The 14,339-nt window shown below is 39.4% G+C and overlaps 1 protein-coding gene across 4 annotated transcripts in view; it reads left to right on the top strand.

Moving 5' to 3' along the window:
- Positions 1-14,339, top strand: part of AFF2 (AF4/FMR2 family member 2) — a 336,299-nt gene that overhangs the window by 307,689 nt on the left and 14,271 nt on the right. For 3 of the 4 annotated variants that reach the window (XM_027716444.2, XM_027716445.2, XM_027716447.2), the window contains exons 16-20: positions 3,324-3,460; positions 6,760-6,831; positions 7,194-7,287; positions 10,006-10,053; positions 10,558-10,607. In XM_027716444.2, coding sequence (XP_027572245.1) covers positions 3,324-3,460; positions 6,760-6,831; positions 7,194-7,287; positions 10,006-10,053; positions 10,558-10,607 — 401 coding nt within the window. The remainder of the gene's footprint in view (positions 1-3,323; positions 3,461-6,759; positions 6,832-7,193; positions 7,288-10,005; positions 10,054-10,557; positions 10,608-14,339) is intronic. The other variant, XM_027716448.2, reaches the window with a different exon arrangement.

Genomic DNA, 14,339 nt, shown 5'->3' on the forward strand with positions numbered 1-14,339 from the left:
GAACTCAGTATTACTAAAAAGGGACATTCTGCACATGTTCTAAAACCAAGAGGAACCCTGCTGTTGGGCATAAAGTATGCCTCAGACTGTGTTCCATAAACCCACTGTGCACAAGGCAAACCCTGAACACCATTCCTAACCTTTAAGTATTTGTTCCCAAAAAAAAAAAAGCTCCTTACAATAGCTGGTGTTTCATCCAAGGAGGAGCAACAATCATGCTGTTTGTGAAGGATGCAAGATAATTTCATGAAAGTTGATGTGTATTTGAAATTTGTTGCTCCTCTTCACTTTGGACCTAAAGCAGAAATGTTGAAATATTCCATAGCAGAAAGTCAGGACAAGCAAATCACCTTCCCACCCCATTATCATGTGGTAAAACTGCTATTTCCAATCCAATTGTTTAAAATTTGCAACCATTCATTTTTACGTAGTACATTCATTTTTATTGCACGCTGTTAGGTTGGTAGAGAAAGCCTTCCCAAAAAACCTTGCAATGAGGGAGTTCAGTGCTGGGAAAGCTTTTTCTCTCATTTTACTCCACATGAAATTCCAATAAGATTGGCCCAGTTCTGCAAGGTGTTTTGATTTTGATAAAACTGCATAGTCTGGCAGATTATATTCTGTCAGGGTTTGTTCAGTCTGAACTTTTGCCAGCCCTGAAGTGCCTTTAACAGACATTTGCTTTGTAGGTAGGTACTTTGCTCCTATAAGGTACATAAGGTGCAAAACAGCAGCTCCTTTAGGCAGATTTAGTGGAACTTGGCTCTTCTACTTAGTTTAAGTAAAATGTCTAAAATGGAGCGTGGCCATCTCTTTGCCCCCTCAAAATTACAACTGAAAAGGAACTGGGTGATTATTCACCTCTCACTTCATTATTTGTGGGGATTTTGCATGCATATTCTGTCATTCCACATTAGAGATTTTAGGCTTGGGAACCAGTGATGTCTAAAAAAAAAACAAACCCCAAACAATCACATGCTATGTTTTTAAAAAGCAAACCAACCAAACAAAAAAGAAATGGCTCTCCCTCTGCTGTCAGCGAGAGCTAACATGTCAAGCTGCCTGCTTCAGCTCTCTGGGCTCCCTTTGGGTTGGGGCACAGTGTTTCCAAGTGTGTGTTCTGTGAGAGGCAGGTTCAGGGTTTGGCAGCCTGCTCTGACTGTCAGTAAGGTGACAGTCATCCCTCCCGACGTGCCCGTTTACAGGAGGTGGCCTGATGGCTTCCAGCCTGGCTCGGCAGAGCTCAGGTAGGAAAGGCTGGCAGGAGCAGGCTGACAACACCTCCCACAGCTGGGTGACCTTTAAACAAAATACACATGGTTCTGGCACAGGGATACCTGCTCCACACAAGCAAATATTTACAGGCTCAGGCTCCCGATGATCTCAATGTGCCATGTCAACCCAGCTCCCTCCACAGCCTGACACACTCAGAAAGTGTTGACCTGTCTCCTGTCCTCTTCCCTTTGCTTGTGCCTTTCAGAATCAGGGGTGTTTCTCAAGCAGAACTAAGAGGAGCAGGCACAGCACATCCCACCGCTGCCTGCGGGCAGGCCGTGCCTGTCGCACGCAGTTCGACACCCCGAGTGCCCTGGTGGGACTCTGAGGCCGTCCACTGCAATGAACTTGTTGGCAGACATAAATATCCATGAACAAAGAATCTGCTTTTTCTTTCTGCTAGTTAGATCTCAACTTTTTTTTTTCCCCACCCAATGCAGCTGCACACAAGTTATCTGCGTGTAACACATTTGCTGTGCAATCCCGTAGTGTTACTTGTCCTATGGAAACAATTGCTGCTGGTTACTTGGTGCTGACATGACAAAGCACAGGCAGCATTGAAAGATGTGTTGCAGTGGCTGGAAAGATAATGCATGTGACCTCAAAATGTGTCAGCAAATGTTAATGAGATTTGTGGCAATGCTGTTCCTGAGCTTGTACGGAAAATAGATTTCTGGTGAAGGGCAGGACATTTCATGTCTTACGAGAGCAACCCCATAGAAACCTCTCCTTGTCTGGGGCTGCAGTAAGGGATCAACTAATCTGGGTGGGCTGCTGCAGTGGCAACTGACTGTACCTTATGAAAGAGATCTTGGAGACCTGACTGTGTTCCCGACTGAGATGTGATGAGCTGGAGTCATTCCACCTACTCCACAGGATCGGATCCCATTTCTGGCTTGAACTCTGTGTCTGCACTAAATCTGCTTGCAGCCAGATTCGTTTTTCATACCACAAAAAGTCATCTTTGGAAAGCTTTTTGTCTTCCAAAATGAATTGAAATTCTTTCAAAGTGAAAAAAGGAATTTGAAGAATATGCTGAGAAGCAGCCATTGGAATAGACAGAAAGCAGTCAGAAACATTCCCCTTTTCTGATCATTCATTTAATACCTAACAATTATACAAAGGCTTTGTATGTAATCAATGCACAAGACCAGAACTTGAAATTAAAGGTGTGCAGAGGGAACTAGCTATAGGGATGGTTTAGAAGGAGCCATAAAGACAAATATACTGTTATCTTGGACCAATAATAAGTGTTATGCTTAATATGTTGCTAAAATAGGCTTCAGTTTTGTGAACAGAAACATATGCGAATGCATCAAAAATATTTTGATAGAGACATAGAAGGAAATTTTTAAATTATTTAAAGTATATTGGATCTCCTATATCAAATGCCACATTAGTAGAATTCTTACATCCAGCTATCAAAAACTGAAAATGTTAAATACTATTATAAAATACGTACTATAAAAATGTCATATATAATATTCATTACACATAAAAAAAGGAATCAGTATGTCTAAGTCAGTTTAATCACAACCATTATGAGGGCTAAAACCTTTTGCAATAAAATCCTAGTAAAATGAAATATTTAGCAGTGCTATATTGTCTCCCTTTTTTTCCCCCTGCTCTTTCAGTCATCACATAAGTGATGAGATTTTTTTTTTGATCAACAGTTAACACAGAGTATGACATCAGACAAATGCCATGGAGTTGTTACTTAACCCTTGCATAGTGACATTCAAACTTAGTTCATCTATAAAGGAGTGATGTGGATGTGTTCAAACTTGCTTAGTGCCTCTCCATGCCTGTGTAAATCCATGCATGTCAGTGGACATAACATTGACTTTCCTCTGTGGAGCATCCAGCCACATACTGCCTGAAAAGATCTGGTAAAAAATTAGGCCCTGCCTTAATTACTGTATGAAATCATTCTTAATTACCAGTGTCGCTTTGCTTTCATCCTAATGCTAGTGTTCCTTTGTATGATGATCTGCCTACCTAGAAATTAAAGCTGAAGGATTTTCTTGACGGTGTCGTTCCCATTTCAGCTGGAGAAGTTCGGTAAAGCCGTGAATTATGCTGATGCTGCCCTCTCCTTCATCGAGTGCGGGAACGCTATGGAGCGAGATCCATTAGAAGCTAAATCTCCATACACCATGTACTCAGAGACTGTGGAACTCATCAGGTTAATGTCCTTTCTGTGATCATTTTCATCATCTCATTTCAGTCATAATTAGAACCTGCTATGTTTTAAAAAATACCATTTCGACGTATTAATGATTTGTCCAAGGCATCTTCATCTCAGAAGTCATCATAATTAGTTCTTGCCATTTTATTAATGTCATGGAAAATTTATAATTGATGGACACTGCTTTTATAAATTATCCCCTTTAGAGGTTATAATGTGAGTGTTATAATTTGCAATATTCATAAAATTAAAATTGAAATGTAGTGGGTGGAAGTAAAGTATAGTAATTTCACTGTTTGGCAATGACACTTGTCTTTTAAAAGGTGTAGTTTTATAATTCAAAACATTAAAGGGAGTCTATCAGGATTTCTATTACAAACCCTGGTTTTAGAGCTTTATAACTTGGCTGTTAAAAAAAAAAGAAAAAAGCTGAAATTTGGGACATAAGATCATAGTCAGAGAGGAAGCTTCCATATGTATTGTATTGAAAACAGTGTATTTTTAATGTTAAAGGAATGTGAAACAGCTGAATTAATTTTAATACAGTTTTGTAGACTCATAGGCTAGAATATGGATGAGAGAGCCTTTACTTACTAATAAAATGTCTGAATTATTACTTTAAAATCTGCTACTATTCCTTATAGCTGTTTCAGTGTTGGCTCCGTAGAAATAATGGTCTCTTGAGTAACTAAGGGCTTATTTGCTTTACTTGAGCAAATTATCAACGTGAAATCAAGCAGGATTAAATTTACCTGTAAATAGAACAACAGGATTTTTCCTCTGCACTGTGATGCACCTTTGCTTTCCCCAGTGTATGCTGGGAATATCCCCATTAATGTCAGTGTAATTACTGGAAGTTTGCACCAGAGAAAAAAAAGGAGGCAAATCAGGCCCTAAATATTTGGTTTTTAATATGACAACAGTGGTTTTTTAACATGCCAGATTAGCTATTAGGGACTGCCAAGATAATGCATGTTTTACATTTTGAGCAAGTAGGTATTTGCATAATAAAATGTATTAAATCTTAAGAAGCTCTTACTCTCAGGTAAATAATATGCCTGTTAAATATTTAAAAACATGTTTTTGCATTCCACACTTCATAAAGAGAAGAAGAAAATCTAAAGAGATCACTCAAAAAAAAAATTATGTTCACTCAACACTTGATCCATGTTAAACCCTGGGGAGCAGAGGACCTAGAAAAGGAGCAGCCTACCACTGCTCTGCTGTGCCAAAACTTGTCCTGCACTCTGACAGGGGACAGTTCAGTACTGTGTGTCCTGAACTACACAATTGCAGTTGCATGCCAGGATAAATGGTAATAAAAGGCAGTGCTTTTTCATAGTAGCCTGCTTTTGTTTTTTAAGAAAACCACACAGCACAGTTGAAAATGTTTCCCCTCCGTCCAGCAGTTCGTTCAGAGTTCACAGACCAAAAATCGTTCATCCGGGAGTCATAACACGTGCACCACTTCAGTCAGAGAATGGCAGCTCCAGGAGTCCCTCACAAATGGGCAATACCTGCAGGTCCCCTGCAGTGCTGGTGCTGGGTGGAGTCAGCTGAGTGCATGGCTGTGTGCTGGAGCGGCGGCTGGCACTCCTCGGCATACACAGCCCCGCTGCCTTGCTGCTCCTGGCACTGTCCTGCTGCAGGCTACATGATAGATAAACCTTGGCATGGAAGCAGCAGCACCTGAACTGCTCTTGGAGCTGCTTTTTGGCTATGGAAGAAACTGGAGAACTTTGTTATATTAGACCTCCAATATCTAAATAGCTCAAGTCAGTTGAGATCAATTCCACCACCTACCACCAAAGGTAGAGCTTAATATACCAATATACAAGATGCACGCAGCATCTTGTAGCAGCCAGTGAGACTGATTTGCTTATTTAATTGCTCTCAGTGGTCAGACGTGGACAAAAAGTGAGTGCCCAGGTGAGCAGGTACAGGCTCAGTAAACTCCATGGAGAAAGGTATAATTCCTGTGGGCTACAGTGTGTGCTGAATGTACAAACCAAGTATGCAGTTGTGCCAAGCCTCTTTCTCAGTGTGGCTGCTAATGTTGACATAGATTTTTACTGTGAGATAACAAATAGAAGGAGATTTTTCTCACTTTTACTCCTTCCTTTATCAGACTTAGTTTTCCCCTTTTGCGTTAGCTGTGTCTGTCATGAGTATCTGCATCAGACACCTATTTGTGAAAGCAAGTGGAGCATCAAAAAGATTGGGAATATCAGAGATCTGACTGTCAAATGTGTTTTAAGTTAATGGTAATTTTAAAATCCCTAACTTAACGCTGAAAATCCCAAAGAGACACATCTCTTTGTGTTTGATGAGATTCCTTCAGTGTGACTGGAACAACAATACCAAGGAGCAGGTGAGATAGGACAGGAAGCACATCAGGTGGTGTGTTTACAGCTGGGAGCTGGGTGCTGATGATGGGGGTGGTGGGAGAAGGCAGAGCCAGAGCAGCACAGCCTGCCTGCACTCCATTACCTCCCCGTAAATGAGGACTCATCAAGACTGCCTGGATACCTTAAAACTTTCTTACGCAACGCTGAACCCTATTACTTATTCTAACACAAGTACCTGTGAAATTGCATTAGGGCTCAGAACAATGATTTTATGCGATGAATTGATTTTCAAGAGACTAAATGCATGGAATGGAGTATGCTCAGTTAAAGCAAAAAAAGACAGGGGAGGTAGGAATACTCAATCTTTGATCATCCAAATGCTGGACAGCAGCAATTAAATAGAGAGGGAAGACCAAGTACACAAGACTCATAAATTAATGAACCCATGAATTAAAAAAGCTGTGAACGTGACCTTTCCTGTATTTAAAACCATTTTCTATATAAAATATATTAAAAGCTTTGAAGAAGCATTTATGAGAAGGATTTTCAAGATATTATTCAAGCCCAAAGTATTATATGTAAAATCTTATTATACATTACTTTACGCTTCAGTACATAGAGGGCCAAGATCTTATGCTTCTGTCCAACACTCATCACAAATGTTTGCAGGACTCAGCCTAGTTGGCTGGATATAGTATCATTAATATATCCAAGAATAGTTCACCTTGTTGGCCCAGAAAATTGGTTGGTGATTTACTTTAGCCCTCCAGATTTTAAGTGGTGCTTTCTGTTGAATTTTACATTGATCTCATCATTACAGAACACTGTGACCATTAACTGTTGCGGTTGGAGAAGAGTGTCTATGAGTGGCTGCTATTTTTCAGTGTTACTAGTATGCTTGGAAACATCTTAACTCTCAATTTCTTCTCTCCTCACCTTTCTGACAAGGTATGCAATGAGACTCAAGAATTTCACAGGCTCTTCTGCCACAGAAGGGGACAAGAAATTAGCAGTTTTATGGTAAGTCCCTTTGTGACAATGAGAGAAGCACCTAAAATCTTAAGGAGGACTTTCAAAGTACTGAATTACTTAAGCAGCTTACAGAAGATCATTATTCTTGTTTTCCATTAAACTATTAAAGGATAACTAATGGATTTCTTCAGCAGCTGACTAAACATTTATTCTTCTAATTTATACTCTTATCAAGATGGGATATTAATGCTTCTGACCACTTTTTTTTCTTTCTCCATTTGCTTGTGTTTCAAAATTTAACCTTAGAACAGAAACTACAAAATATAGGTCAGCTTTTTTTTTTTTTTTTTTACAGTTTATAGGTTTCATTAAGCAATGGAATTAACATAATCCTTTCCTAATTACCACAGCTACCGATGCTTATCACTTCTCTACTTGAGAATGTTTAAACTAAAGAAGGACCATGCTATGAAGTACTCCAGATCTCTGATGGAATATTTTAAGGTAATCTTTATTCTGTTTAATTTGTTGATATGAAATGAAATTCATACCAGCACCGAGAGCTCTCACAAGTATGACTGTGTGACTTAAAAGTCCCACATTTAACCTCTCCCTGGGGAAATGCAGGCAGGATGGCTGCCAGGGAGTGAGGACAGAAGTGATTTAGGGGATTTTTGGATTAGTCACTTGATTCAAAGGACCATAGTCAGTAATTCTACTAAAATAACATTATTCTCAACACCATGTAATGTTTATGCAAGTTTCTAAAAAGGAACCTGATTCTTTCAAGGTTTCAATGTGGAAGCGATTATGAACTGACCCCCAGTGAACCATAATAAAGCAATTATTTAGGCTGTAGTTAGTTAAGTTTGGGTTTTCAATTCAGTGAGGTTTGCTGAAGCTTATTGCAGTCTCAGAGATTTCTCCTTTTATTCCTGTGGAACTTCAAATTGCCTTATCTACATCTTGAAGGTTTCCCTTTACCTTAAGTGGAGATCTGATTGTCATGACTTGGGGATGTTTTGTTTTACCTTGTCAAATGCTGTTTACCCAGTGTAAGAATGACAAATCCTCACTGTTGCTAGATTAAGAGAGAAATAGAATCTTTCTTCAGCTCTGCCAAGCTTTGATATTTACATTTTACTGGTTAATGCTGTTTGAAGCACACATTAATTCTTGTACTTTATTACTACATATTATTCTATAATTAGGTAATTATACTGTCTTGTCAGCCCATCAGTCTTTTTTTGTTGGTGTTTTCAGCCGCTGTGAATTTGTTCCAAGCTTTGACATATATTGGTACTGCAAACCAGTAAAACCTCTAACACTGCAGTTTTAATATTTTCACGTAAATGGTGATAAAATGGTCCTTCTGCTGTAAAACTCCAGTACTATCATGCAAGCAACCATAGTCCTGACTTCCCATGTGTTTTTTCTGTGTGTGTATCTCTGCAGCTTCAGTAATGTTATTCCTGGTCTCGTGCTTAAATGGAGTCTCTGTTGCCACCATTAGTAGTGCCTCTGTTGTGTTCATGGAGTTTTCAGCCAGGGATTTGCAAAACAAATTAAATTTGAACTAGACACATTTGTAACCTCAGCATTTTCATGAAATGTGTTCCACCCACTTCACATTTTATCCAGGATGAATGTAGATTTTCTCTTAAAAAAAAAAAAAAAAGGATTATTAGACAAATAGTTGTGATAAACTTTTTCTGCAGAAAGTAATGATAAAAAAAAAAAGAAGGGTATGCAGGGGGGTTGTTTTGCCTTAAAGCCACTTTACTTGTCTAGCTGTGCAAATAGGTACAACAGAGAATATATTAATACTCCCAGCATAAGACCATTTTACTGCATCCACACAGAGAAAATGTCTTTTAATGTAAATTAAAATAAGAGAAAAAAATGTTAAATGTAATAAAATAAATCAGAAATGCTATTTTAGGCATCCAGTTGAAGCTGAGTGTTTCAGCAAATGTGTGTGCTATGGGCACTGTAACTCATTTCCTAGAAGTAGTGTTTGAGTGTGTACAGATTATATGTACAGATTATATGTTTTGTAATAAAGGCACAGGAGGAGAAAAGAAAAGAATGAGAGCTATTAACTACATGTTAGTTTTGTATTGCTGCACCATGTTCTCTGTGTTCACTAGAGAGAATCTGTAATACAAATGAAAGAGATTAAGTGTTTGAATAGAGTTGTTATTCAGAATTTTACACAGTTTTAACTGTGAAAAGCAGCCCACTGTTTACAGCAGAGCTGGAGAGGAACTTTTTGGCTGAATTGTTTTCCATATTTTTCCTCACAAATGCCACTTTGTCCAAATTGAAACCATTTGTGGACAGAACTGGTACTCATTAATTTCCAATTAAAAACTTCAAGTTGATATTTTTGACATTTAAATACAGAAAATAACCATAAAGCACGTAAGCAATTTTGAAATTTAGAGACAACTTGAAGTAAAATATAACTAAAGTGATAAATTTTTAAAATTGAAATCAAACCTTTCCAGATTAGAAAAAGTGACATCCTCTGAGGTATTTCCCCTGAAAGTTTGAGGAAGATTTTTATGTTTTGAAAATGTGTTGTCAATAGTCATTGAAATACTTTTGCTAAGTATTTTTATCATCAAATGACTGACTCCAATTGAGATCTAGTCTTAATCTTGACAGACCTATAATTTGTCTCCAGGTAATGTTGGGAACAATACCCAGACAACAGAACCTAACATCAAAGCTTCTTCTTCATCTCTGAAAACTTTCCAGGGCAGTTTAGGATCTCCCTCCTTCCTATATATGAGCAGGTGGCAAAAATATCCATTACATATGTGCTGTGCAGAACACAAGGGCCAGGCCAGTGTCATGGTTTGACAGTGTCTGCTGCTTTGGACAGGACTGTTGGGTTGTTTGCTGTGTTTTAGAAGTCAAGGGTGGGCTCTGGGCTCCACTGAATCTCTGTGTCTCACATGCAAAATAGTGATTACAGTAAGTGGATGAGCATTGTAATAATGGTAATACTGTGCAGAGAACTTGTAAAATTTGATTGAATTCTCACTGTGTGTGCTGACTTCTAGAAAGGCAGCTGAGTGATTATTTTCAGAGAGCACACGTAGATAGCCTCAGCCCTGATACTACCACTTTGTATGGAAAATAAAATAACCACTCAGTCTGAGCAAGTCTGGAAAAACCTGGGCTTTATTGTTGCTCGGCAATCTTTTTGTACAGGGTTTTACAAGGTGCTACACAGACGTGAAAGGCAGAATGAGTAAGCAGGTAAGGAAAGTCAATTTGTGCAACTAAAATACATAAAAACAAGGGCATTCAAGCAGATCCTTACTAGAAATGTTATTTATACTACTATCTCAATCCCAAGCCACCTTCCCTAGCAATTTGGGAGGGATTAATTTCATTAAGGCATCAAGCCAAATTCTTTTTGTTCCTTATTAAAATATTGAAGGTCCCCCTAATGATAAGCAGTCATTTGCACTCTCAAGAACTTACTTTGTAGAATAAGTTTCAGTGGTAATTAAACCACTTCTTCGTGACCTACATCTGCTTTTACTGGAACTTATTCCCTCTTTCATCAAGTGACTTTCAAGCTACTGGTTGGAACCTACCAATCATCCACCAGCCACTTAATTATGGGACCAATGTGCAGAGCTGTTCTGCTATATGCACTGTAGCTCTTGCAGTGAAAGTGGGGAGTGTTGAGGCTTCTGTCTTCAGTATTCGTGTGCTTGCATCACCTGTATTTACATTTTGGTTTTGTACTTACAGAACTCTTCAAAAGCCTCACAGGCCCCCTCACCTTGGGGCGGCAATGGAAAGTGAGTATTTTCTGCTGAGTACTTTAGCGTGGGAACAAATGGTTCCAAAAGGGGGGGGAAATGTTTTTGTGCCTCTGAAGGCAAAGGACAGGCCATGGGATCAGCGCTTTGGGAGCTACAGGTGTCTTTGAAGTATGTATTAGGTAGAAAATGTTCTTTTTGCCTACAGCTGCCCTGGGCTTGTGGGGGTGAGGGGCTCCCACCAGGCTAAATCAGGTACCCGTGTGAGCCATCCGCTGTGATTGGGAAGGAAGAGCTGAAACACACCTTCATCTGTGCAAAGCCCTCCTAAGTCTAAATTCAGCTGTGGTGGGTCCGTGCTGAATTCTTTGACAGTTTGCTTCTCAAGCCAAATGAAGGCCATAAAAATAGCTGTTAATTAGCTAGCAAGTACCGTGTCATTTTAGGAAGGCAAAGTAAAGTTAACCTTCATTGCAATGATTTTTCAATGATTCGTTCAGCAATGAAAGACCAATGAATATTTCATTGATATATGGTAAGTGCTGTTTAATAAAACTGAAGGTATAATAGTGGTGAAAATGTGAAGGCACTTAGTCAGCCAATTATCAGTGACTTTATACTAACGTTAAAACACCCTCACCTCAGATATGAAGTCAGGGTAATTCAGTTATGATCTGCTGTTCAATGAAGGTGCATTGCTGCTGCAACCTTGCCTTTATCTTGCAATCTCTGTTGCCACATGACACATCTTTCCTGCTCCTTCCTCCTGTATCACACAGATACAGGTAAAACAAAGGTGAAGGACTTTAACTTTTTTTCCATCTTGACTAGCATGGGCTCCATTCTAGGTGAAAATTATTATTGTTAATGGTCTCTTTCTGGTAGTTCAGAAGAAATGACTATTAGACATGCCAAGGAAACAACATAATAAAACTGTAGAAGGGGTTGAAGTTTAGCACACAAAGAAATGAAGTTTTCAAGCAGACTTGGTTTTCAAGCAGTACAAAACCGAGAATTCCAACATTTTGCTTAAAGGAAAATATTGTCTTAGGTAATTCAAAATGTTTTGTGGTGTATGTATATAAACATGTACACCCCAAATACACAGTTATTTTGAATATGTGTGTATATAGATATTTAAGTATAGATTATAAAACAAACTAAAGTGATGAAATACAAAATCACCTTAAATAAAAGCTGAAAATATATTTTAACACTGGAAAAGCAATACTAAATTAAATTATTCATTATGTGCCCGTTTTTTGAGGCATTTAAATGTCAGTGAAACCTTGTATTGCAGTAAAAATACATAAATGTTTACCTAAAGTTTTAGTCATGAAATAGACCACTGGAGCATTGCATCTCTTTTCTTAAGAAGTGGCTTGTACATACACATTTCATGAAGCAGAAGTTATCCTTTTATTCCTGCCCTATAATAGTCAGGATGAAGTGTGTACTCTGCAGGTGATGACACCTCCCTCGCTATTTAAAGGAGCTGTTGGGTGTTCAGGGTTTAGAATAAGTGGGTTTTGACTGGAGGAGAAAATTCTTGTCTGGCCACAAAGTAGGCAGCAGAAACCCAGCCTTCAGGTCAGCATCAGTTCTAATGTAACACCCAGCTGATCAGTCTCTTCCCACTAACTTTGGAGATAAGGAAGCAAAGCTCTGAAAGAGCACATCTCTGTCTTTTATTCAGAGAAGGAAGCACTTGACATGTGAGAATAACTGAACATGACAAGGCCGTGTTATAACAGCGTTATTGTGACACCTGTGACCTGTGACCACAGTCCACACTCTTCTATCCCCCCTGTGTGGAGTCTCAGAAGAAAAGCTCTCCGGCTGGCTTAGAGTGGCTGTATATCTCAGGTGTCTCCTGGTGGCCCCTAGTTTGTCACAGGCCTGGTACTGCCCCTGGCAGCACGTGCTCTGCCTTCCCCAGAGCTACTCATCCTACAGTTTCCTCTTATTCCCCTGCAAATTTGTACCAGATGGGTAGAGAATTCGCACACCACAGAGGTATGGAGATGGATCAGCAGCCTGGTGCAGAACAGGGAAACAGTGGAGCAGTCTCAATTTTTATTTTTTTTTTAACAAAGCAAAACTTGATCCTTTACCATGAATTGTAGTGTCCTCAGGATCTCAAAACATGAAAAATCTCATTTGGCCTTACTGGAATTTCTACCTACTCTTGTTTGAAAGGGTTGTGAACCTCTACAAAGTTGGCCTGGGTTCCAGGCTGGCAATGAAACAAATTTTCCCTGGTTTCATTACAGAAATGTTTCCCACCTCTAGCAACAGAGAGCACAAAATACAGAGATTTAGTAGACTCACCACAGTAATAATGGCTGTGCACAACAGGGAAAATCCAGTGAACAATGTGCTTTATTTGGCAGAAGTGCGTCAGCTTGTTCTAAGTGGCTCTAACAAAATACTCTTGGTATCCTCAGATACTTATCATTTTTAACAGTTCCCAGACCTAATCTAGTATAGTTCAGCTCTCCTGTGCATTAAAGACACTGTGGCACGTCAGATAACCAGGATGTTTTGAGACTTAAAGTAAAACATTTGTGCATTAGGATGTGCTTAAACTCTAACACATAAGCTGCGTTAAAAGCTACTGTCTGCCAAATCAATGTGTTCTCTAGCTCTGGAAAAAGAATATATCACAGGAGCCTGTTGTTGAGCACAGGTAATAGTAGGGCACTTCTAGAAAACCTGCAGCAAAAGCTGTTGCCATCGATGCCTTTCAGCCCAAGGCTGTGCCATGGTGGCAGTCTGTCCTGCAGCCCTGCATCTCAAGTGTATTCCACAGCAAGTAGAGTGCTTTTGTGTAGGTAAGTGGTTCCAAATGGAGTTACATCCAGCTGGAGCTGGTCACCAGTGGTGTTCCCCAGGGGGCCAGTCCTATTTCATATCTTTATTGATGAGCTGGACGAAGGGATCAAGGGCACCCTTAGTCAGTTTGTGGATAACACCAAATTGGGTGGGAGTGTTGATCTGACGAAGAGTAGCTTTTGTTACTTCTCCCACATAACAAGCGATAGGACAAGAGGAAATGGCCACAAGTTGCACCAGGGGAGGTTTAGGAATAATTTCTTCACCAAAAAGGTCGTCAAGCACTGGAATAGGCTGCCCAGGGAAGAGATTGAGCCACCATTCTTGGAGATATTCAAAAGATATGAGATATGTAGATGTGGCACTTGGGGACATGGGTTAGTGGTGGACTTGGCAGTACTGTGTTAGTGGTTGGACTCAATAATCTTAAAGGTATTTTCCAACCTGAACAATTCCATGATTCTATAAATTTTCAAAGAGAATAGCTGTTTTGTGAGGGTTCAGCACTGCACAGCTCTAACCAAGAGCTTGCTGTGCTGACCGCAGCACTGCCTGCAGCCAGCAGGTGATTCCTAATTGCTGGTGTTAGAATTAAAGGAAAATCTATATTAGAACATTAGTGCCACACTAAGTAGGTAACTTAAAACACTGCTTTGTGCAGAACTGTGCAGATGAAACTGTAGGCAATTAGAACAAATCTCCATGTCCTTAAAGAATCCTATAGAGATATTCATAATCCTACAGTACCCTCAGGACCTAATACTGCTCAGTAGGGTGCTTTTAAGACTTGCTCTTTACTTATTGTGGTGACTGTTTTTGGAGCAAACTGTCATTGTTGTTCCCAGAAAATACTTTGATAATAAGCCAATATTGCACATTGAGTGTTTTCTAACTGCCATTGCAGCTTCTGGCAGCAGGTAGAAAAATCATTACAGC

This window comes from Pipra filicauda, unplaced genomic scaffold (assembly GCF_003945595.2).
Source record: "Pipra filicauda isolate LSUMZ 115617 unplaced genomic scaffold, ASM394559v2 scaffold239_size1682155_pilon, whole genome shotgun sequence".
NCBI lineage: Eukaryota > Metazoa > Chordata > Aves > Passeriformes > Pipridae > Pipra > Pipra filicauda.